The sequence below is a fragment of the Tasmannia lanceolata genome, unplaced genomic scaffold (assembly GCF_043159265.1).
Source record: "Tasmannia lanceolata isolate RefF3 unplaced genomic scaffold, GAP_Taslan_0.1 ptg000013l, whole genome shotgun sequence".
Taxonomy (NCBI): domain Eukaryota; kingdom Viridiplantae; phylum Streptophyta; class Magnoliopsida; order Canellales; family Winteraceae; genus Tasmannia; species Tasmannia lanceolata.
In genome coordinates this window covers 13,510,897-13,535,264 of record NW_027518690.1, presented here as the reverse complement: position 1 = coordinate 13,535,264, position 24,368 = coordinate 13,510,897, and the positions used below count along the sequence as shown (strand labels likewise).

Sequence of the window (24,368 nt, the reverse complement as noted above, 5' to 3'; positions counted from 1 at the left end):
ATCACTTGGCTGCTCATGGATCAAGATCGATTCTCACTCTACTCGTTGTTGAATTTTGACCCTGTGATCACTCTCTCTAAGATTTTGATAACCCTTCTTTTCAAAGAATAATAGAATTGAACCTTTTATTCCTATTTGGGTTCTGTTACCTCGTCCTCCAAATCTCCTCTCATTCAGCTGGGCGTTTCTTCTATCCACTTTCTTGGTTCTTGATCGACCAAACTCTTTTGGATTTTCTATTCTATTCCATATTCCTGGATAAGCAACATATCGGACAATAAAGAGTGAGAAAAACAAATAAGAAGGAAAGAGAAAGCGGAGCGGATCAAGCGTCGGCGGGGTTTTCGGATTCTTTCGGCGGCGGGGATCTCCATTTCAGGTAAGTACAAATTTAATAAATTTCGTTGTATGATTAGGCTTTTTTTTTTAGTCATAAGTTTTCATATGCTTCAATTCAATTTATGTCCCTTACTTGCATATTCTAGTGTTAATCATTGATTAAAAGATTGTTTAATCAATACCCAAATTGAAAAACCATTAGGATTCCCCAATTTAATTAGGATTTTTGGATTTATTAGCTCTAGGGATTTTTCGAATCTTTTGGACAAAGCCATCAAAAATAAAATAAATAATGATTTTTTTTTAACCTAAAAGATCATAAACAGACAGCCCATTCCATATTGATAGAACTAGCCCCCACTCCAAATTGATAATTACAGCCCCTATTCCATATTGATAGAACCAGCCCCCACTCCACATTGATAATTACAGCCCCTATTCCATGTTGATAGAACCAGCCCCCACTCCACATTGATAATTACAGCCCCCATTCCATGTTGATAACAATAGCTCTAATTCCAAGTTGATAACAACAGCCCCCACTCAATCTCAAGAACCCAATAATAATAGCCAATTCCATATTGATAGAAATAACCCATTTTTTATTTGATATTCACAGCCACTCCATAAAGCCATGTATCCCATGTAATGTCCAAGAGCATCTATAGACCTCTTTTGTCTAAAGTTTACACAAGCCCACCTTATTCCCATAATCATATTACCCATACCATCAACCCATCTCATCCGAATCTCAATTGTAATATAAAAAACTAATCAAGATAAAATAACAGCACATACAAAAATGTAAAAAAAATATATATATAATAATATAGCATTCAAACAAAATTAACAATTAAGAAAGATAGCATAATGAGACAAAAATCCATAGGTACAGTATAACAAGACAAGATGACAATCATGGCATAATAAATAAATAAAAAAGAGGAAGCCACAAGGTGAGTTTGTACAATTATCAAAACGTGGTAGTGCCAATATTCTTCCCGCCATAGTGCTGGCTGCCCATTTTGTGACCCGATTTCGAACCTCTAAACCATAGATTCACAGAAAATAGTAAACTACAAAGTTGTAGCCTTTTAAAAGATCTTTACAACGCATATCTGTACATTAAATTTGGCCAAGCGGTTAAAGAATTATGATAGTTTTAGTGGGCTGTCTTCGTTAGACATTTTAATGGTCAATGTTTTATCAAATTTGTGCAATTATCAAAACATGGTCGTGTTAACATCATTTTGCAAACAAAAATCAAAAGACACTAATCTAAAATACGCCCAACCTAAAAGACACAAATCCAAAATTCACCTATTAAAAATTACCGATTTAAATCTGTTAAAAGCCATTAACCAAAAGACCACTAAAAGTCACAAGTGAAACTAAAAACTTCTATTCAAACAACTTAAAAGACACCACACACACTAAAGGCCTCAAGATAATTAAAAGCTCCAAGAAAATTCTAAAAGTTTCTACAAACCCGAAAGAATTCGAGCTTCCTAAGAGCCTGTAGATTCAAAATTCCTTTAGGAACCTTTAGAGCCCAATTTAGGAATACTGGTGTCGTGCCGTGTCCTAGGTTTTAGGGAGTCCTAGAGTTAGGAGTCCAGCCTCATCACGGACGCTTGCTATGAATAGCAACCGTACCATAGGTCTAGTTACACTAGTCACCCAATCTTTCCTTAAGACAATCCTAGTCTAGAAGGCCTGCTGGCCTCATTTGTAGAATCCCCTCTCATTGCGAGGGCGATGAAGGCGCTAGCCCAAGCCCACCCTTAGGGGGCGTGCTCAATCCAAGTAGCATACCCCTCATTTATATATAGGATACTTGCCTAGTCTTGCTAGCATTTTTCTCTATCCTACCTCTGTGTCTAGGAGACTTGCCCAGTCTCTTTCTCTTGCTAAACCTCCTCTTTGTGCGTCGTTTGGTTTTGGGAGAACACCCTACTCGGCTTGGCTTCATACCCCTATCCTATATGGGTATCTGGTTGCACATTTGTTGCACCCTAGGGCTAGGTAGCTGTCCGGCTCGGCTGGGTGTTTTACCTTTGCCAAATATGCGCAGGGTCTCTTATTCCTTTTACGTCATTTGTGTCTCGGAGACAAGCCTTGTCTCATGTAGAGAGTTTCCCCTTTAGGAGGCTTACCTAGCCTCATGTTAGAGTGGCCTCCTCTTTTAGAGTGAGTCTTTGACTCGATAGTGTTATTAGAGAGTCTCTGACTCATTTATTCCCCCTCTTTAGTGTAGTTAGTTCGGAGTTTCTCCTTTAGAGTTGTTGATTACTTCGCTTTGACTAGAGGCTAACTCAGTCTTATTAGAGCTTTGCTTGCTTGGGATCTTGGATCGTTTTCTCTCTTCTTGGGTCGCTATCTTTCTTGTTGTGGTTTGTCTCTTTGAGACGCCAGTTTCTTATTGTGGTTCGTCTCTTTGAGGCGTTAGTTGCGTATTCGGGGTTTCCCCTTTGGATTTAGGGCTTTGCCCTAGTTTATGGTGTTACTTGCGTGTTCCCTTTAAGATTGAAAGCGTTTTAAGGTTTAGAGCATTGGAAAAGCTTTAAAATCCAAAAAAAATTAGAAATTTAAAACTCAAAAACATTTGAAAACTTTAAAAATATCAAAAACATTTGAAAATATAAAAAACCTTAAAAAATCTGAAGTGTGAGTGTTTCTTTTAGAAGCGTAGTTTGAGAGTTCGTTTCGAACTACGTTGGCTTGATCCTCTTTCACGAGGTACGTAGTGCAGCTTGGGATTTATATCCCAAGTCCAGCCAAACTTTGTAAATAAAAAATGCTTTAACCCTTCAACTTTAAAACCTTGTTTTAACAAAAATCTTCCTCTAGAGTTAGGAGTTTGTCCTAGATAAAGAGTTTTAGAGTTAGGATTTCGTCTTTGATCTGTTGTGTGCTTGTTTGTGTTTTAGAGTTAGGGGTTTGTCCTAGCTAGGAGTGCCTCCGTCCGGTTAGTTGGCGATTCACATCGCCGACTGATGACTAGGTCTTGGATACGTTAGCAATCCTATTGTTTTCCTTAGGGCACACAGCCTAGTTACACATAGGTTATAGGAACCACCTGCATTAGCCTAGGGCTAGTCTGCATTTAGCTAGGACATATAGGGTGTCCTAAAATTCACAATTCACTGGAATTTAAATAATCGTACAATAAACTTTAATAACTAGTCCGGTCTTTTAGATCGAGTCTAGGATAGAGGTCTAGGTGTCTTAGGCATCCTAGGTTAGAATAGGTGCGAAGAACTACGTTGCCTTGATTCTCGTGGAGGCGGGGATACGTAGGCTTCTTTGGATGAATACCAGACCATCCGAGGACTCGGGCTAATAATTTAGAGTCTTAGGATTTGTTGGGTAGTTATTGTATTTCTTTTGATGTGCTTTCTTACTTTCTTGTACTGATCTTATACATTTAGCTATAGCTTGCATGTGTTTGCACATCAAAATTTAGACACCCATTAGGTATGTCACTCATAACCTAGCTATGCTTAGGTGACACCTCTTTCATTTATTTTTTGTGTGCTTATTATTTCTATTCTCAGGAAATGCATGCTTAGATAGACGATTCCTGAGGATCGTTCCCATTTCACATGATTTTTGCCCAAAACTCTTCGAGGTTAATAATAAATGGCATAAGAGACCAAGTGTTCGCACTCGGGCGAATTGGGGGCGCTCTTCGGACCTTCTCCATTCGTCATCAGGCACGGACCTTTTGTATCTCTGGTTATCCATTGCAAACAGAGCATTTGTTTTGGTTCCATGGCTTGTCCATGGATGGCGACTCTGAGTTTATTTTAGGTATGTCTCGGTTTCGAGCCCTGGCTCCGGATCAAGACATATCTCTTTCTTTTTATATCGCCACTCGAGCTATGCTATGAGGGTGGCATCAGTTTCGAGAGTTCCTTGGCAGAGCTCTCCTTCACTTTGTGGAGATCTTAGAGGATTGCAGGAGGGATCTCGCGTCCCTCGGCATCGTCCTCAGGATCGGGGTCCACAATTAGTAGGGCTTCCCTACTAGGCTTCATTGTATCTTGGAGGCAATTCGCGGATCCCCTTTGCACACTACTAGTGGGGGCGAATCTTGTCTTAAGGAAAGTGATATCACGCCTTGAAGCAACAAGTTTCTGTTTTCTATTATCAACAGTACCTTCAACAAATTTTCAACAATATTTAGTTATCAGTTGATACTCGCACATATTTCACGGTATTCAATACTGATCATTTATCTTGAGATTTTTGTTGTTTCCTTTTTATCACGTAAATACCATTAGAACCACTACTATAATGCAATTTACATTTTTGTCACTCTTATTGCTTGAGTCAGTCACATGACTTTGCTATAACTTAGATTACTTTCCAGACCTTGTAGGTGAGGAAGGTGAAGGAGCCGTCGTCAATGAGCAAATCTAGGTGACACATGGGATGGGAGAGAGCATTCATATGATTTCTTTTGGGGTTGAGATAAATCATATAATAGACATTCTGATAATGGAATAGAATTTTTTTGTTGTTGTTTCCCTTTTTGGGGTAGCGATTTGGATGTTGGGATTTAAAAAAAAAATCATGTTCAAAAAATTTGCCCCAAATCCGGGTCGTTACAATAGATCCTGATAATATGTCTAGATCGATCCTGTTCATGTAAGTTCGGATTCGGATGGTCCGTCTAAGTCCATTGCTGGGGCTGATGGAACACCACATTCTTACATTCACTACGACCGATTTATGCTTGCTACATTTCTTACTCGGTGGTTTGGGCATCGTTCTTCGTCATGCACCTCTTCTATGTTGTGATAATATCAGTTCTACTTCGTCATTCACTCTGATTTCACTTTCTGATGTGTTCACAGAGGGCCTTTCAGCTAAGAGAATTCTTTGATTACGGGACAAACTCACCCTCACTAAACCTCTCGTGCGTTTGAAGGAGGTTTTTGTGAGATAAATGACAAGTCTCCTACCATTCATGGTTACGTCCTTACATTGCATCCTCCAATGTAGCAACTAATCATTCACCCACGATTGACTGCAATCTTTCTCAACACTACAGCTCGTCTCATAGCAGACTACTTTAGCTAGTAAACTAGGATTAAAAACTTGCTAAGATTACTACATGGACTGACTTAGTTTAGCTAGGTTCTATTATTGTCTAAATTAGTATAGCAAGGCTCTATTTCTGATTGTTCCATTTCTGATTGTACTAGCTTAGCAAGCTTCTACTTTTTGTGGCGACTGTATAGGGGCCGTTTGGATATATGGATTTTATAATCCTGGATTTTACAAGCTAAAACCTGAATTTTATAATCTAAAGCCTGTATTGTACATTTTCAAGATTGTAAAATACATGCTTTAGCTTATAAAATTCAGGTTTTAGCTTGTAAAACCGAGGATTTTTCAAGCCTGGATTATAAAATCCATGTATCCAATCAAAACTCCAAAGGGCCCCTTGTATGTATACGAATGGCAAACCTATTGGTCGCGGGCAAAGTCACTAGTCTTGTACTCTTGCTTGTAGATTTCACATGCAACTAACTTGCTATTGGACTCTCAAATTGTCTGTTTCTAAATTCTATTGGCCCCCATATGGACTTGCACCCTTTTGAAAAATCTTTTGAGATTCTTTCTTTGTCCCTTTCTTATCAAAGTAATTGACCAACGACTTAAACAAGACTGGACAATGCCACTCACCATGGAGTGCCACGTGTACGATGATCAGAAGAACAGCTAGAACTAAACTGGATCAGAACCGTTGGCAGTCCATGATGGGGCTCCGGATTAAAAATAAATAAAAAAAATCGCAGGTTGACCTTGTTAAACAAACAAAAAAGGAGGCTATTGATATTGACACTACCTTGTTTTAATAGTTGCACAAACCCAGCTTATCTTTTCTTTTTTAATCGGCTCTTGTGAGCATTTTGGGTATGGTAATAATAACCTTTGACAGCTGTTTAAATAATAAAAGACAAGCTGAGTTAGTGCAATCATCAAAATGTCATAGTGTCCATATCAGCAGCCAAAAAAAAGGGCAGTGACATATTCGCCCTGTTTTTATACTTGGAACAGCCCCTCTAGTGTATATTATTGACTACTCTTTTACACTAGAGAGGGCTGTCCCAAGTACAGATGGAGGGGAGAATACCCAACTCCTCTTGGCTCTTTTACAACTACCAGTGTATCTATAAACTTGGGAATTTCTAGCGTCTATAGCAGAAGGCATTTCATGGCTGGTCTGTCGCATGTCAGAACAGCCACCATTAAGCTGAAATGGATAAACTACTAGTGTATTCGTAACTACTCTAGCAAATCCCTTTTAACTACTAGTGTATTTATAACTACCTTTTACAGTAGAGAGGTCTGTCCCAAGTCCAGATAGAGGGGAGAATACCCAACACCTAAACAAATTTTAAAAACTACCCAACTACTCGTCCTCCTCTTCTTCTTCTTCTTCCCTCTATATTCAGCAATAATGGAGAAACTCCCATTGCTGAAATTCTTGTTTTTTGTATTCTTGAATTTCTACACCTTGATTGGTGCGTGTGTCACCGCCACGGCCGGCGAGCAACCACTGTCAAAGATCGCTATACGCAGGGCGACACTCGCGCTTCATGATTCGGCATATATTAAGGCTTCTCCTCCTGTTCTTGGTCTCAAGGTAGAATCTTTGCAATTTTACACTCCAATTGTCTGCTCAATTCTTCCTCATTTCTCAACGTTTTCTGTAAGTTTCATGAAATTCTAGTTCTGGATAAATCAATGAATCTTTCCACGCTAGTTACTAGCTCTAGTTAAGCTGTTAATTGTCGGTGTTATATCATTTATAGTTAAAACACTCCCCTCACGTGTGGCACCTTTTTTTTTGGGTTAGCGGTCCACGTGGTGTTGTTATATTAAAAAAGAAAACCAAGTTTCCTATTATAGGAAACGCGCAGACTTGTTTCCGATTTGGAAAAGCAAAGCCGTGAGTGTGTGTGACGTTTTATCAAATGTTAAATAGTGAAAAACGTTAGAAAGGGAAAAAAAGAGGAATAGAAAGAAAAAAAAAAGGAGAGAGCAGAAGAAGAAGAAGAAGAAAGAAGGGTTTTTTGTGTGTGTAGGGTTTTGATGTGGGGATCATTTGGGGATCAAAACCTAAGGCTCTTTTGGAGCGTTTCTTCTTGGAGATTTTCACCGTGCCGTTGGATCCTCTCTTCGCATAGAGACTTCGCGAGGATTTGGGTTTCTTCGACTTGAAGATTGGAGTGGGTAATTTTTGGTGAGAAAGCGGGTTTTGTTGTTCGCAACGGGGTAACGTTTTATCTCTCTTATTTCTTGTGTGGTCTCAAGTTTTGGGTGAAAAACTTGTGAAAGAGACGTTGTATTACTTATCTGATTAGTGGATATTTCGTCGGATTCGCCTCGTGGTTTTTTCCTCTTCGTTGGAGGGTTTTTCACATAAATCTTTGTGTTCTTTTGTGTGATTGCTCTCTGATGGTGTGGTTTCTTTTATCCACATATTTATTTGCTTCGTAATTTAAGTGGGTTTTCTTCGGCGAAAAACCCAACAAGTGGTATCAGAGCCGTGGTTGTTTTGAAGCATAGTTGTTTGTGTGGATTGAGATAGAAAGTTCTACGGGAACTATGATTAAGCTTACATGATCAAATTGGATGATTTGGAAACCAAAGATGGAGAATATTCTTTATTGTAAGGATTTGTATGAACTCATTGAAGGTGATAAGGCTAAGCCGACTAGCATGTCTGATAGGGATTGGCAAAAAATGAATAGAAAGGCTATCGGACATATTAGGCAATGGTTGGATGACAGTGTGTTCCACCATGTGTCTAATGAAACATCTGCACATTCTCTTTGGACGAAGTTGGAGGGAGGGTCTTTGTGAGAAAAAGACTGCTGGGAACAAAGCTTTCTTAATTAGAAAGCTTGTAAACCTAAAGTTCAAAGAAGGTGATTCGATCGCAGAGCATCTGAATGAAGTTCAGAGCATAGTGAACCAATTGTCTTTAAAGAAGATAGTGCTAGATGATGAGTTGCAGGCATTGTTACTTTTGAGCTCGTTACCTGACAATTGGAAAACTTTGGTGGTGTTACTTAGTAACTCTGCTCCAGATGGTGTACTTAGTATGACCAAGTTACTAGCAGCTTGCTCAATGAAGAGACTAGAAGGAAATCAACGGGTACAGACCATGCACAAGCTCTTGTCACAGAGAAGAACAGGGGTAGAAGTAAAAGCAGAGGTAAAAAAATTATGACAAATCCAGAGAGAAGAAAAAATGCTTCCACTGTGGCAAAGAGGGCCATATAAGGAAGAATTGTTGGGTTTACAAAAGAGAACAAAAAGGAGGTAAAAATCAGAAAAATGATGATGATAAAGACACTACGGCTACCGGGTCTGATGAAATAGTGATAACACATGTTGCAGATCAGGGTATATAGTGGGTTGTTGATACATGTTCTTCTTACCACGCTACTCTCAACAAGAAGTTCTTCACTTCATATAAAGCAGGAGGCTTTGGTATGGTGAAGATGGGCAGCACTAGTCTCTCAAAGATTGTTGGAATTGGTTATGTGTGCATAGAAATCAATGTTGGGTGCACGTTGACTTTGAGGGATGTGCGACATATTCCTGATATGCTCCTTAATTTAATTTCTGGGATAGCCATGGATAGGGGAAGATTATGAAAGCTACTTTGGTAATGGAGCTTGGAAGCTCACCAAAGGTTCACTCGTTGTTGCAAAGGGGAAGGTTTGTTGCACATTATACAAGGCTTATGCAAATGTGTGCAAGGATATGGTAAATGTTACTGAAGACAGTTCTCCTAGCTTGTGGCATAAGTGGCTTGCTGACAAGAGTGAGAAGGAGTTGCAGATTTTGGCAAAGATGGCACTTATTCCATTCGTCAAAGGTACGCATCTTGACCCATGTGATTATTGTTTATTTGGTAAACAACATAGGGTCTCTTTTGTTGTGTCATCAGAAAGAAAATTTAATGTTTTAGACATGGTTTATTCTGATGTGTGTGGTCCCTTTGAGGTGGAATCTCTTGGTGGCAATCGTTATTTTGTCACTTTTATTGATGATGCATCGAGGAAAGTGTGGGTTTATTTTTTGAAAACAAAAGACCAGGTGTTCCAATGTTTTCAGAGATTTCATGTCATGGTAGAAAGAGAGACAGGAAAACCTTTGAAGTGCCTCTGTATTGGTAATATGGAAGAATATATATCAAACGAGTTTAAAGGTTATTGTTCTAAACATGGTATAAGAGATGAAAAGACAGTTCCTAGTAATGGAGTGGCAGAGAAGATGAACCGCACTATTAGTGAGACAGTCAGATGCATGGTGAAGATGGCTAAGTTCCCAAAGTCATTTTCGGGTGAAGCAGTTCGCACTGCTTGCTACTTATTTAACAGGTCTTCTTCGGCTGTGTTGGATTTTGATATTCCAAAAAGAATGTGGTCAGGAAAAGATGTTTCCTACTCTCATTTGAGGGTGTTTGGGTGTAAAGCTTTTGCTCATGTGCCCAAAGAGCAAAGATTAAAGCTTGATGATAAAGCTATTCCGTGCATATTTGTGGGCTATGGAATTGAGGAATTTGGCTATAGACTATGGGATCTTGAAAAGAAGAAGATAGTCAGAAGCAGAGATGTCGTGTTCCATGAACACCAAACTTTTGCAGATTTTGAGAGGGCTGAAGACCTTAAAGGTATGAGTGTGGTTGATGGTGTTATTGATCTTACATCTATTCGTTCTCCGTTCGAGCATGTTACACATGGGGGAGAAGTACAAGAAGATGGTGGTGATCATGGATCAGATGCGGGTGGTTATGATACTGTGATAGATCATGAGCAGTGGGAGCAGCCCCCACAGACAGAGATAGTGGAATCTCAAGTTAGAAGATCTACTAGAGAGCATCGGCCATCAACGAGATATCGTACCTCAGATTATATATTGGTTACTAGTGAGGGGGAGTAAAAAAGGTTACAGGAGATACAATCTCATAAAGGCAAAGAATACTTGGCAATAGTGGGATGGTTTTTCAGGAACCAATGGATCCGTGATGTGATCGAAACACGGTTGGTGCAGTTGAAGAAGATTCATACTGACAAGAATCTGTTTGATATGTTGACTATGGTTGTTTCCAAAGGAAAGCTTGAGCTATGCCTAGACATAACTCGTTTGGACTCTAAGTGAGAGTCAAGGTTGGTGTCTCCTCTTCATGGGCCAGGAGGGGGAGATTGTTGGGTCCAGCCCATGTAGGCCCCACGCCCACATCAAGATTTATATTAAAATAGAAAAACCAAGTTTCCTATTGCTAAAAGGAAACGGGCAGACTTGTTTCCGATTTGGAAAAGCAAAAGTCGTGAGTTGGTGTGTGTGTGTGTGTGTGTGACGTTTTATCAACACGTTAAAAAGTGAAAAACGTTAGAAAGGGAAAAAAAGAAGAATAGAAAGAAAAAAAAAGGAGAGAGAGAAGAAGAAGAAGAAACAAGGGTTTTCTTTGTGTGTGTAGGGTTTTGATTTGGGGATCAAAACCTAGGGCTCTTTTGAGCGTTTCTTCTTGGAGATTTTCACCGTGCCGTTGGATCCTCTCGTCGCACGGAGACTTCGTGAGGATATGGGTTTCTTTGACTTGAAGATGGGAGTGGGTAATTTTTGGTGAGAAAGTGGGTTTTGTTATTCGCAACGAGGTAACCTTTTATCTCTCTTATTTCTTGTATGGTCTCAAGTTTTGGGTGAAAAACTTGAGAAAGAGACATTGTACTACTTATTTGATTAGTGGATATTTCGTCGGATTCGCCCCGTGGTTTTCCCTCTTCGTTAGAGGGTTTTCCACGTAAATCTTTGTGTTCTTTTGTGTGATTGCTCTCTTGATGGTGTGGTTTCTTTTATCCACATATATATTTGCTTCGTAATTTAAGTGGGTTTTCTTTGGCGAAAAACCCAACACGTGCCACATGTGGCCCCTTGGATCTTTAATACTAAGGAGTTGTTGGGTTTTGAACACAGGACCTACCGTGAGGCAATAACTCTGATACCATGTGAAACAACCGATTACTCCAGAAGCTTAGGCCCTATTCGTTTGAGACTGTGACAACCAATTCAGAGCCCAAAACCTATTATTGGAGTCAAAAACCTATTATTGGAGTCAAAATTACATTTTAATTTGAGTCCCATAATAGGTTTGAGGCTCACAATCGGTTGTCACAATCTCAAACAAATAGGGCATAATTAAGCTGTTACAGTTGGCGTTATTTAATCATTTATACTTTAACACTCCCTCTCACGTGTGGGCTTTTGGGTTGGCCATACACGTGCATTTTTAATATCAAGGATATGTTGGGTTTCGAACCCAAGAACTTCGAACCCAAGAACTGCTCTGAGGCAATAGCTCTGATGCCAAGTGAAACAACCAATAACTCCAAAAGCTTGAGCTGTTAGAGTTGGTGTTACTTGATCATTTATACTTCAGCAGTCAGTAGCTCTACTTTTGAAATTCTGTGGTCCTGTAATTGGTTCGATGTTTCAAGATAGTTTTTTTTTCTTTCTGTTTTTCAAATTAATGGGTTGATTCAATGCGGCCATTGACAGTCGGCTAAAACAGTTTAGTAGAATTAGTCTCAAATGGAACAGTGGTGTGATTAGCAAGCAACACACGCAGCATCAAGATTAGGACATTCTTGAAGGGGCCAAACATCAAACACATTCTACTTCTAAAATGCTAAATTCTAATGTCTAGGTCTTCTTTTTTCCTTCTAAAATGCTAAATTATAATGTCTTGGTGCTTTTCATTTTGCCATCAATTTGACAACTGAAACCTTAAATTGGATACTAATGCTTATGGGAATCCACTGTAGCTTTCATTTCTAGATACCACAGATTAAGCATGTATTCCAACCTGACATATAATTTCAAATTTGAAGGGAAGGAATTGACTGAAGTCCAAAAGAATTTGTAGTCTAGAGAGCAACTCTATGCAATCTTATATTTTTCCAGCAATGTTCCATTTTTACTCGTGATGTTCAAATTGATTGAGGAAGTATGGGGTTAATGGTCTCAATGTTTGTTCATCTGTTTGCAGGGGGAAGATATTCAGTGGATAACTGTTGATCTCAAATGTCCTAGTCCCTCTGAAGATGATTGGGTCGGGGTGTTTTCTCCTGCAAAATTCAAGTAATGTACTGTTTGGCAGTTATGCATATCTTCTTCTGGTTGTATTATACTTGAACTATGACTATGGAGCAGAATTTCTCCACCAAAATCTATGGAGGGAAAAAACCCATAGCCTCAGATGTGCTGAATTTCAATCATCTTTAACCACACACATATCAATCATTTTCTGGAATGTAAATGTTAAAATGAGTCATTTTTATGTTTTCAGCTCATCTACCTGCCCAGCTGACAATCCAAAAGATGTGGCTCCATTTATATGCTCTTCACCAATCAAGGTGTGCAAAATTTCAATTTCACTTCTCTGTGGAGCAGGAGACTCAAATCACAGAACCATCTTTCCATGTTTAAAATTTTAAATATCACTAATAACATTTTGGACGTCTATATTTCCAGTATAATTATGCGAATCACTCCAATCCGGATTACACAAAGACGGGGAAAAGTCTTTTGAACTTTCAGCTGATCAATCAGCGGGCAGACTTTTCCTTCGCATTATTTTCTGGCGGGCTTTCAAATGTATGTTCATAATTGCATCTATATGCTATTTTGTTTCGTTGATATATAAACCTTGGTAAGCTTTCCGATATGAAATGGAATGAGTTATCTAGGAATGTGGATGACACTGGTAGTGTTGACTAATTTATACTTGGAATTTGTAGCCAAAGCTAGTGGCGGTTTCAAACATAATTTCTTTTGCAAATCCGAAAGCACCTGTTTATCCCCGTCTTGCTCAGGGAAAGTCTTGGAATGAAGTAAGTCAATTTTATTTATGGTTTTGTTCTTGTGCTGAGAAACTTTATTAATGAATTATAAGGTGAATCTGTGTGTTGAAATTATTTTAGAGAGAATTGTCTTCCATTTCTCGGCAATCGGCATTCATTATTATATTGTCATAATTTGTGTACAACTGGGTTATTTTAGCTACCAACCCAGAATACATATAGCCTATATTTTCTACACTAAATGAACTGTCACAAATCTCTTTCATGTTCAGATCATGAAGAATGTTTCTAGACTCTAGGATTTACTTCCTTACCCAGGGGGCTGCTATTTCTTATCCTTGGTTTTCTTGTACCAGTATTTAATATATATTTTGAATTGTTATTTTCCTGTCAAAAACGTCAATTTTTCATTAGAGTTTTCAGGAACCAAAATATTTTGTTGTACGCTCAGCACACTATTCCTAGGTATCTTTCACTGAATGTTTTTTTCTTCTAGCGACTCTTTATTGGCCACTTTTTGTTGTATGAAGAAAAGGAAGCATCCCCATTTGTATCTTAGATCATGTGTCTATTAGAGCCGGAGTTTGATAGCTTTCCAGATCTGTATCTTTTTGTCTGGTTTACTGTCCAAGTGCCCATTTCTAACTCCACGCACGGGTGTCCAGAAGCTTCACTTGCCCACTTACTCTTGAAAATGTGGATCTTGATTTCTTTATTATCCCACAGATTTGTATGATTGTGCTTGCAGGCAATGCATGTGGTCAGTGTTTAGAAGCTTATTTTTGCACCTGCATCGTAGCCATTACACCGAGGAAGATACTCGCTGTTAGTTACTGTGAGGATATACTATTGGGCATTTTTAAAATAAAAAAAATGAGATCTTTCAAAGAGACGCTTTTAAAAAAAAATGTGAAATGGCATTTCTACTCAAAAGCCACATGTGTTGTAAAAAGATTTTATTTTAAAATGAACGGTATTTTCATTTGACTCTTTTTATCTTCTATAAAAGAAGACTTAGATTCTCATTTTCAATGAGGGATTTCTCCTTTTTTACTCATTTTTCTCTAAGTAAGGTGATATTGGTTGTCTTGAACTTGGGGTGCAGCCCTTGTTCTTGGCGTAGGCATTGTATCCTTGGGACTTATTTCCATGTAGCCACCTGCATATGTGGGAAATAGAGTCTATAAGAGAAAGCTTCATCTTGACATATCTTTCTCTCTTTCTATTCTCTTTCTTTGTTCTAAAGAGTCACTTTGTTCATCCATCATTACAAATTTTCCCAACATATACCACTGTTGTAGTCAATCCTGACTCCATCACCTTTCCATGTGTGGTTAGTGTTTCACACCCACCTTGTCTGGCTGTAACTCTTCAGTATATGTCAGTGCATATTCTGGTTGTAGTGGCACAGGGTTTCCCCTTATAAGTGGCACTGGGTCAAAAGTAGAATGATTTTCATTAATGAGTCCTTTGGTGAAATTTAGACCTTCTATGGCCAGTTCAGGCCTTCAGGGTAGCTTTGTTGGCAATTGTTAACAGTATTTATCAGTAAACTTAGTCAATTGTTGAACACATGTTTCTTTTTTTAGCACTCCTTGTTTTAAAACGAGGAAATTATCAGTGTTCCAAGTATTCTAAAGATGCATTTATTGTTTTCTTTCCCAGATGACCGTAACATGGACAAGTGGGTATGATATAACTGAGGCAGTTCCATTTGTTGAATGGGGCCTAAAGGGAGAACCTCAAATGCGCTCCCCAGCTGGAACATTGACATTTAGTCGTCAAGCTATGTGTGGTATGATTGACATTCTTGTTGGCATTTGAAAATGTCAAGTTCAAAATTTTGTGAATATCATCTAGATCTCAGCACATTGATCTCCCTCTCATGAAAATCTAAAAATGCATGATAATCATTTTCCAATGATCATTCTTATTAGAGTTGCTCTGGCTTAGATAATTTGTTAGCGACTAAAACCCTTCTCTTATATTTTTTATTTCTATTTGCTTATACTTAATTTCTTCCGATGATTTCATCTATCTTTCAAAAAGAGCATTACATTTCTTTGGATGAAGTGATACTAGTTCCATCAAGTTATATTATCTAATTATATTACCAATAAAATATGATAGGAAAATACTTTTACTCGTACCAGAAGTTCAAATGTAAGAAATTATACGGGCCACTTTTTCGTTTTTTGAATGGTCAATTACGCCGGCCACTTGACACAATCGAGAATATAGTACCTTTTATCAGACCAACTAAAAGAACAAGTTTCAACTAAGCTTCACAATTAAAACAGTCTAAATTGTTTCCTTTCAAGGATCAAAAAAATCAAAACTTCTAATTTGATCAAGTCCTTTAACTTTTAACTCGAAAACCTAACTAAAATAGAATTATGTATTTGACTTCTGCTCAAATACGAAATTTCCAGCCCTTGACTAATAAAGCTGCATCACAATTCTAGCCCAAAATTTCATTTATGCTTGATTTTGTGAATCTTATAAATATATCTCCTGATTGAATGTAAGAAGTCAGATTCAATTGCCCCATAATAATATGAGTGATTAATTTACTTTGTACACCTTATTCTTAAAAAGCAAGTGTATTTTTTTTCTCATGTTTGGAAATGGTTGTAACATTATTGTGCCAACTGAATGAGTTTGAAATTTGATCATTGTGTGGAGCATACATTTTTCACAACTTTACAAGACTTGTAACATGATAAAGGTCCCTTTGTTGCTTTCTCAGGTTCACCAGCACGAACGGTTGGGTGGCGAGATCCTGGTTTCATACATACAAGTTTCTTAAAAGATTTATGGCCAAATTCAATGTATAGATTTTCTGGATCAATAATTTTTTCTAACAATGAGATTAAGAAAAGCTAGATATTATTCTGAAGTGTATGATGATGGTTCAGGTACACTTACAAACTCGGCCATCGGTTATTCAACGGTTCATATGTTTGGAGCAAGCTTTTCTCCTTTAGATCATCTCCTTTTCCTGGACAGGACTCATTACAGCGTGTCATTATATTTGGAGACCTGGGAACGGTGAGATTTTTCCTTTGCAAGGGGACTACAAACTTGTGAATCCCTGTAAATGGTCAAAAGTTTAAACTGACAAGTCCCTGTAATATTTTTTTAATGGTAAAATATCATTAATAAAAAGACAAATTACAAGGCCGCCCGAGAAGGGCAGCACAAAGAGAGGAAGATAAATAGAAAAACAAATGGAGTGAAGTTCTCAAGGAGGCAGGACCTCAAACTTTTTGACGAGTCCCTGTAATATTGAAATTATTTAGTTTAAAGGGGTGTATTTGGTGAGAAAAGCAAGGAAAGTTGACGTGTTAAATTCTTAGAATTTTCAAAGAAATGAAAAAAAATCCTTCATTTTCTCTTCTGCTATATATATATATATATATATATATATATATATATATAGAGAGAGAGAGAGAGAGAGAGTTTCTACCACACTAGTGTAGATAACTTATCTACACTAGTGTGTAGAAACTCTTTTCTCATATATATATGTGTGTGTGTGTGCGCGCGCGCGCGCGCGTGCGTGCGTGTGCGTGTGCGTGTGCGTGTGTGTATATATATATATATATATATATATATATATATATATATATATATATATATATATATATATATAGAGAGAGAGAGAGAGAGAGAGAGAGAGAGAGAGAGAGAGTAGAGTTCCTGAGGGTGCCCTCATATAAGCTTATATGAGGTGGCTCTCACAAAACATAAGGAGCCCATATTGTTAGGATGATCCGAAGCATTCATTTGAAAGGCCCCATCATAGATAGGTTGTGTACAAAAAATCAGCTCCATTGGATCATCCTAACCCCTCCAAAAGTGGGGGCAAAAATGCGGCCTTTCAAATGAATGCTTCGGATCCTCCTAACAACGTGGGCCCCTTATGTTTTGTAAGAGCCACCTCATTTAAGCTATATGAGGGCACCCTCAAGAACTCTATTCTCATATATATATATATATATATATATATAATTTCCTTGAGACAAAACTCAGTTTTGCTTTTTCGTTACTTGGTGGAAAGCTTGCTCGCTCTTCTATTTTTGTCATTTTCAAAGTGTTTGGATTTGCACTCCATCAAAAAATAAAACAAACATACTTCAGTTATTTTAGAAGGCTAGTCAAACTTTTTTTTTTCTTTCTTTCTGAAAACAGACAAAAACTCCTGTAATCGCAGAAATCTCTCTTATATTGAACAGTCACATATGCAGCCTTCTGATTTCTTTAATAAAAGCTCACTTGTTTTCAGTACTTGGTGGAAGTTTTGCTTATTCTTATATTTTTATCACCTTCAAAAGGCTTGGTTTTATGTTCAAATTCCATGGAAAAGTGATGGGTGTTCAACAAATAAATGAACAAATTTCAGTTATTTTTGTAAATACCTTAGTGTTGGTTGTTTCTTCTGTAAAATAACCTTAGTGTTGGTTTTTTGTGCTCACTGATCTCTTTTCTCATTTCTTTCTAAAAACCATAGTGTTGGTTATTTCTTTTGTGAAAATATCTTGGCTTTGTCTTAGTTTCACTAGTCCGGTTGACAGTAAAAGAGAATGACCTCCAGCGTGCTTTTCAGGCAGAGCGCGATGGCTCTAATGAGTACAACTACCATCAGCCAGGTTCTCTCAATACCACAGACCAAATTATCAAGGATTTAGATAACATAGACATAGTTTTCCATATAGGAGATATAACATATGCCGATGGTTATATCTCCATATGGGATCAGTTCACATCACAGGTGGAGCCCATTGCTTCGGCAGTGCCATATATGATCGCGAGGTTTGCCCACTTGTTAGCTGTATTTTCCATGTTTATACTGTGAAGTGTAGGTCATGGGTATAATTTTGTACTTCCCCTAATAGTTTTCCAATCTTATTTTTATGTAGTGGTAACCATGAACGTGACTGGCCAGGGACTGGATCCTTCTATGACACCATGAATTCAGGCGGCGAATGTGGTGTGCTGGCAGAGACCATGTTCTACGTTCCGGCTGAGAACAGAGCCAAGTTTTGGTAACTTCAGAACATTTATTTTCTAGCATGTCCGAAAGTTACAGCTTTTTGATCATTTTGAAGGGGGAGTGTATGCAATGTTACTGGTAATAGCATAGTATATTTCAAAGTGTATGCAGCTGCATGAACAAAACTGATAAAATAGGATGATAGGAATGGAGAATTAGGATTTTAAGCGTTCAAACCATAGTTGTCATAGTACGAAGCGAGAGGTTTAGAAAGAGAAAATGTGAGAAGCGAAAAGCCTTAAAGAAATTAAGTAGAAAATTTGTTGGAAATGTCATTGAAAGTTAACATGAAGCATGTAATAAGCCTCATTGGAAGTGAATAAGAAATACATGGAAGAGTAGGATGGTAGTAGGTTAGGAAGGGTTAATATAGGTAAGGATTACAGGTAGAAAAGAAGACTTCGACTAATCAGACTTGAACGTTTTAGGAATTTATAGTTTCACATGTTTTATTCATGTATATTTAATGTTAAGTTTTTGGAAAAAATCTCTCACAATTTTCATTTTAAAATTAAGATGAGTTTTCAAGTTTTAAATGCACTCTACGCTCCAACATTATCAAAAGGATAAAATATTCTTTTAGGAAGAAAAAATCACCTAAATAGGAAGCATACTCTTAATTAAGAGGTAAAGTGTAGGAAGCGACTAGGAAGCGTACTTCCCCTAAATTTGGGAAACGAGAAGAACTTAGCTTCTGAAGCAATTTTCTAGGGAAGCAAGCATCCCATCCAACTAGGAAGTTTTCGGTAACTATGACTACTAAGAAAATCTACCATGAGGATTAGTAGTTATCTTCCTGTATTGGATGTGATATTATACTTCCTCTTTAAATAGCTAGAAGTTCACCTATGCCTTTCTTTTACAGGTATTCGACAGACTACGGTATGTTTCATTTCTGCATAGCATACAGTGAACACGATTGGAGAGAGGGTACCGAACAATACAAATTTCTTGAACATTGCTTTGCATCGGCCGACCGGCAGAAACAACCATGGTTGATTTTTGCTGTTCACCGTGTTCTTGGCTACTCTTCCGAGTATAAGGGATCATTTGAAGAGCCCATGGGAAGAGAGAGCTTACAAAGACTTTGGCAGAAATACAAGGTTGATATTGCATTTTATGGTCATGTCCATAACTACGAAAGGACATGCCCAATCTACCAGGTACAAATATGCATGCTGCTTTGATACTGATAATTAGTCTGATATTATTATATTAAGCTTCAAACAGTAGAGTATGATAATGAAAAGCTGCATGTTCAACAAATCTCTCCTCTTTACTTGTTGTGAACAACTGAAAATGAAGTTTAGAACTAGTCTATCAGTTCTCAAAATATGAAAAGCTAAGCTATTTTTGTTGTCTAGTAGTCTGGTTGCAATTATTTGCTATTTTATAAGATTTTAAAATTTTATGGAGTATTCTCAAAGCTAATCACTCTTTTCATTTTCCTCTTGATCAAAAGATGAGATGTCCCTATACAAGCACCTGTAATTGGGCCCACTCACATGATGTCAGTATCATCTGGGCCATTCACCTACGGGATCATGGTGGGGGTGCTATAGCCTGAAACTCACGATCATCAGATTGATCCCAATTTTCTGATCGTAGATATGCAGTTAGGAAAAATAAGCAATGACCACATTTAAGTTCTCTAATTTAGTCTTAGGCTATGCTATCTCTACGTTGTGGCCCACCAGATGAATGGTCTGGATAATGTTGATGACATGTCAGTGTGCTACTGAGCTCAATCAAAGCATCCCATGTGCACGAATCCAGTAGTATATTTCCCTTCAGACGAACAATTCTATTCCTCAGATCCCATTGTATGCCTTACGCTTTAAATAGTACATTTCTCTTGAGACAAACTGACAAACAATTCCATTACTCAGACATCCATTGTATACTTTACACTTCCATCTTAGCATTCCAGACAATAAATCAGTGGCTTTTGTTCTTTGTGGTGGTGCAGAACCAGTGTGTGAATACAGAAAGATCTCATTACTCGGGCACAGTGAATGGAACAATTCATGTCGTCGTAGGTGGTGGAGGCCGTGAGTTGGCGGTGTTCAGCGATGTGCAGACGAGTTGGAGTGTTTACAGAGACTTCGACTTCGGGTTTGGCAAGATGACTGCATTTAACCACAGTTCCCTCCTCTTTGAATACAAAAAGAGCAGTGATGGCAGAGTCTATGATTCATTCACCATCTCAAGAGACTACAGGGATGTCTTGGCCTGCGTACATGATGGTTGCGAGCCAACAACATTGGCCTCATAACAAATTGTTCCAGGTGATTAAAGTAAATGTTCTACTTATCATAAAGCATGGATTTATATTTTTAAGTGTACGATTTATGTAAAATCCACTTGTAAAAAGTGGATAGACTGAATGCACCCAAGATTTGGTGTGTATGTACTATTTAAAAAGCTGTGACAAGTTTTGGGGCCACCCAAGAAAGTTTTGTAATTTTATCATGTGGCGGTCAGCCAACCACTTACCATGATCGAACGGTGGAGAATAATGTTCACTATATATGAGGAAATGATATTTTCTCTCTTGGTTGCATGCAAATATTCAAACATCAAAATCAAGACTGGATAAGACAGAACATGCATTTGGATAAGAAAAATGTCTTTTGTGGGTCAGATTGCAGACATTCATGGGTGAAGAGTTTAACAGATATCTTTTTCAAAGGTAACAGTAACATTATTAGAATGACCAGAAGAGTTACATCACGGGGGACGCAGCGTCCCACCAAACACAGTAATTATTACAACCTATACTGACAAAAACCAATTTAATGCTAACCACCCCTTAAAACCACAACGACTAGTATAGATTAAACTCGTGGACTAAGCACCATCAAGTAGACAAGCCTTGTGCCACCGAAAACTCATTTACGATAACCTGCATTTCCACCAAATCCGCACCCTGTTTCGCCTATGCATCCTCCAATTCATTAGGTGATCTCCTTCTATGATAGATTTGTGGGGAAGCAATACGAATGAGATCCCGAATTTCATCAATGATATGGGCTATTCGCCATGGCCCAACAGACTCCTTAGATGCCCATGCTATTACATTGGAAGAGTCTCCTTCAATCATTAGAGGGCCAAGGCGAGCATCCACACACCATTTCAAGCCCCATAATTGTGGTTTAGATTTTAACAGATATCAGCGAACTTTAAATAGAGTATTCGCTTAAGATAAAAGGCCAACAAGACTACACTCAAAGTTGACAGCAAATTTTAAAATCAAATCATTTGCTGCACTATGGATATTGTAACCAATATATTAGTGAAATGATAATACTTAGCAAAACAACCTAAAAATTCACATGAAAACTTCAAAGTGAAGAAGAATTTGAAGCTTGAGGGCATAAAGTAGCAAGGACTTGCAGTTAAATTATCTGAACCTAATGACTGATAGAGTACTCAAATAGAAACCTGAAACTCCTTGCTTTAACCCACCAACCCCCACGACAAAAAAAAAACCCACTCCTTGTTATATTGCTGTGAGCGAACTCTAGGCTTATACGAAGTTCATGGATACAAGTGATGCCTTGGAATTAAAGACAATTTTGCATCGAGACAATTCTTCCGCGGTCCCGTTTGGCCAGCCAGCCAGCTCGTAATTTCTTCAGCATGGAGGCGCGGGCGAGACAGAATGGGCGGTCACCACTACTACAACAGTCTATGAGAAGATTTGTAAGATCTATTCATGAGAGGACTATGTAATATACTTGATGTAAATATATTTCTGGAACAAGAGAATTATAATTGAAAACAGCATATTTGTGTGGTCCTAGAACAAGAGAATTATAATTGAAAACAGCAAGAAGGTGCAGCAAATTGTACAGTTGCGACCATGGACTGGGTTAGGCCTTGGTTGCACTAAGAGAAGGGATTGAAGTCGAACTCCTTGTACCCATGAGGTCTCTACTAAGGTCCAAACAAAATAATTTAGCCAAGTAAAAGAGGGGTCTTCATCTATTGATTTTCAGCAAAACTTACAAAATTTGAAAGTTACAAGAAAGGCTTAGACAAAAGGCTTACAAAAGAGGGTTGGAAAGACTTCCTCCTCACAAATATGTACTTCTTGAGCATGGCTTTCGATGTTGTCCTTCTCACACTTCTCTATTTGTGTGGTTCAGCTTCTCGTTATCTCTTATTACTCTTAAATGTGGATGATGTTATCCTCACTGCAGTGATATGACCACTATTTGCTTTTTAATTAGATACACTTCGACATGAAGGATCTTGGTTCCCCCAGCTATTTCCTTGTCATAGAAGACACCAGCTTCAATTATCCTCATATAAACGAAGTATACTCTCGAGCTTCTTGTTTAGGCATCTATTCTTGGGGCAAAACTACTTACTACTATCGTCTCCTTTAGTTCCAAGATGTCTCACGCCATGGCACCAGTCTCCCTTGTCTTATGTTATATCACAGTATATATAGCTGCAGCCCTTCAATATCTCAACATGACATTCTCTGATATTTTATACATGCACTCCTATCACCACTCCTCTCATCGCTTATTCTGATGCCAAATGTGTCGGATCTCCTGATGGCTGCTGATCTACCACTGCCAGTTGCATCTACTTTAGTACGAATCTTATCACTTTGTGATCTCAAGAACAACCAACGGTCTTCCGTTCGGTGCTGAGGCTAAATGGTTGAGTGCTCACACTATGACTGAATTATGCGTGCTACAATTCTTACTCTATGATTTGGGCATTTTCTTCGGCATTCATCTTTTCTACGCCATGATAATATCAGTTCTACTTGGTTGCTAACCCTACTCTTCATACTAGCTCCAAACATATCAAAGTAAATTATCACTTTGTCAGAGAACGCGCTCCTAGGAGGGCACACACGTTGCTAGTGGAGCCCCACTGTCTGCTTTTTCAAAAATGAAATCTACTTGTTGATGGGTTCATAAAGGGCCTTTCATCTAAGAGATTTATTTGATTACAAGACAGATTCACTGTCTATAGTTATATGTTAGATGAATGAAAAGTCTCCTACCATTCATGGTAACCTGCCTACTCAGATTCTGCAACTAATCAATCACCCATAATTGATTGCAATCCTTCTCATAGCACCTTTTCTACTTTAACTACCCGACTAGGATTAACAAGATTAGTACATCCATCTGTCTTAGCTTGGCTAGGTTCTACTATTGTTAAAAAAAATAAAAAAGTTCTACTATTGTCTACATTGGAATAACAAGGTTCCATTTCGGATTGTAGTAGCTTAGCAAGCTTCTATTTTTTGTAGTAACTTCATATCCACCTATTGGCTACTGGCAACAGTCAAGTCTTGTTTGCAGATTTCACATCCACCTTTCCTATTCGACTCTCAAATTGTCTGTTCACAATGGTCCCAATATTGACTTATACACTTTGAAAAATCTTTTAAGATTCTTTCTTAGCCCCCTTCTTATCAAGATATTGACCTTTGATTTTAAAAAAAGCAAAAGAAAAAGTGGCTACTGATATTGGCACTACCATGTTTTTATAATTTCACAAAAGAGGTTACTGATATTGGAACTACGGTGTTTTTATAATTGCACAAACTCACCTTTACATTTCTTTTTTAATTGGCTTTTTTGTGCTTTTTGGGAACTAATAACCTTTGACAGCTGTTTAAATAATAAGAGACAAGCTGAGTTAGTGCAATCATCAAAACATGTTTTTATAATCAAGATATTGACCTTTGATTTAAAAAAAGAAAAGAAAAAGTGGCTACTGATATTGGCACTACCATGTTTTTATAATTTCACAAAAGAGGCTACTGATATTGGAACTACGGTGTTTTTATAATTGCACAAACTCACCTTTACATTTCTTTTTTAATTGGCTTTTTTGTGCTTTTTGGGAAGTCTAATAACCTTTGACAGCTGTTTAAATAATAAGAGACAAGCTGAGTTAGTGCAATCATCAAAACACCGTAGTGTCCATATCAGTAGCCCAAAAAAATAGGCTATTGTTATTGGCACACAAACTTAGCATGTCTTTTCTGTTTTAATTGGCACTACAATGTTTTAATAAGTGCACAAACTCAGTTTGTCTGT

The 24,368-nt window shown here is 37.9% G+C and overlaps 1 protein-coding gene and 1 long non-coding RNA gene across 2 annotated transcripts; one reads left to right on the top strand and one right to left on the bottom strand.

Annotated features, from left to right (window-relative positions):
• The first annotated feature begins 6,535 nt into the window (after positions 1–6,535).
• On the top strand, positions 6,536–20,854 carry LOC143889844 (putative inactive purple acid phosphatase 27). The gene is made up of 12 exons (XM_077394217.1): positions 6,536–7,000; positions 12,422–12,513; positions 12,722–12,788; positions 12,907–13,029; positions 13,173–13,265; positions 14,901–15,030; positions 15,985–16,066; positions 16,154–16,286; positions 17,845–18,050; positions 18,158–18,283; positions 19,157–19,454; positions 20,261–20,854. The coding sequence occupies exons 1-12, from the start codon at positions 6,815–6,817 to the stop codon at positions 20,564–20,566; spliced, it is 1,842 nt and encodes a 613-aa protein (XP_077250332.1). The 5' UTR covers positions 6,536–6,814; the 3' UTR covers positions 20,567–20,854.
• LOC143889845 (uncharacterized) lies at positions 15,793–23,438 on the bottom strand. The gene is made up of 3 exons (XR_013254956.1): positions 21,736–23,438; positions 16,164–16,329; positions 15,793–16,017 (listed from the first exon to the last, which is right to left on the bottom strand). It is a non-coding gene; the product is annotated as an uncharacterized LOC143889845 (long non-coding RNA).
• Positions 23,439–24,368: the final 930 nt, after the last annotated feature.

Coding starts and splice junctions, on each gene's coding strand:
- LOC143889844 (XM_077394217.1), top strand. CDS start 6,815: ATGGAGAAACTCCCATTGCTGAAATTCTTGTTTTTTGTATTCTTGAAT. Junction 7,001..12,421: donor CTCCTGTTCTTGGTCTCAAG/GTAGAATCTTTG, acceptor ATCTGTTTGCAG/GGGGAAGATATTCAGTGGAT. Junction 19,455..20,260: donor GGACATGCCCAATCTACCAG/GTACAAATATGC, acceptor GTGGTGGTGCAG/AACCAGTGTGTGAATACAGA.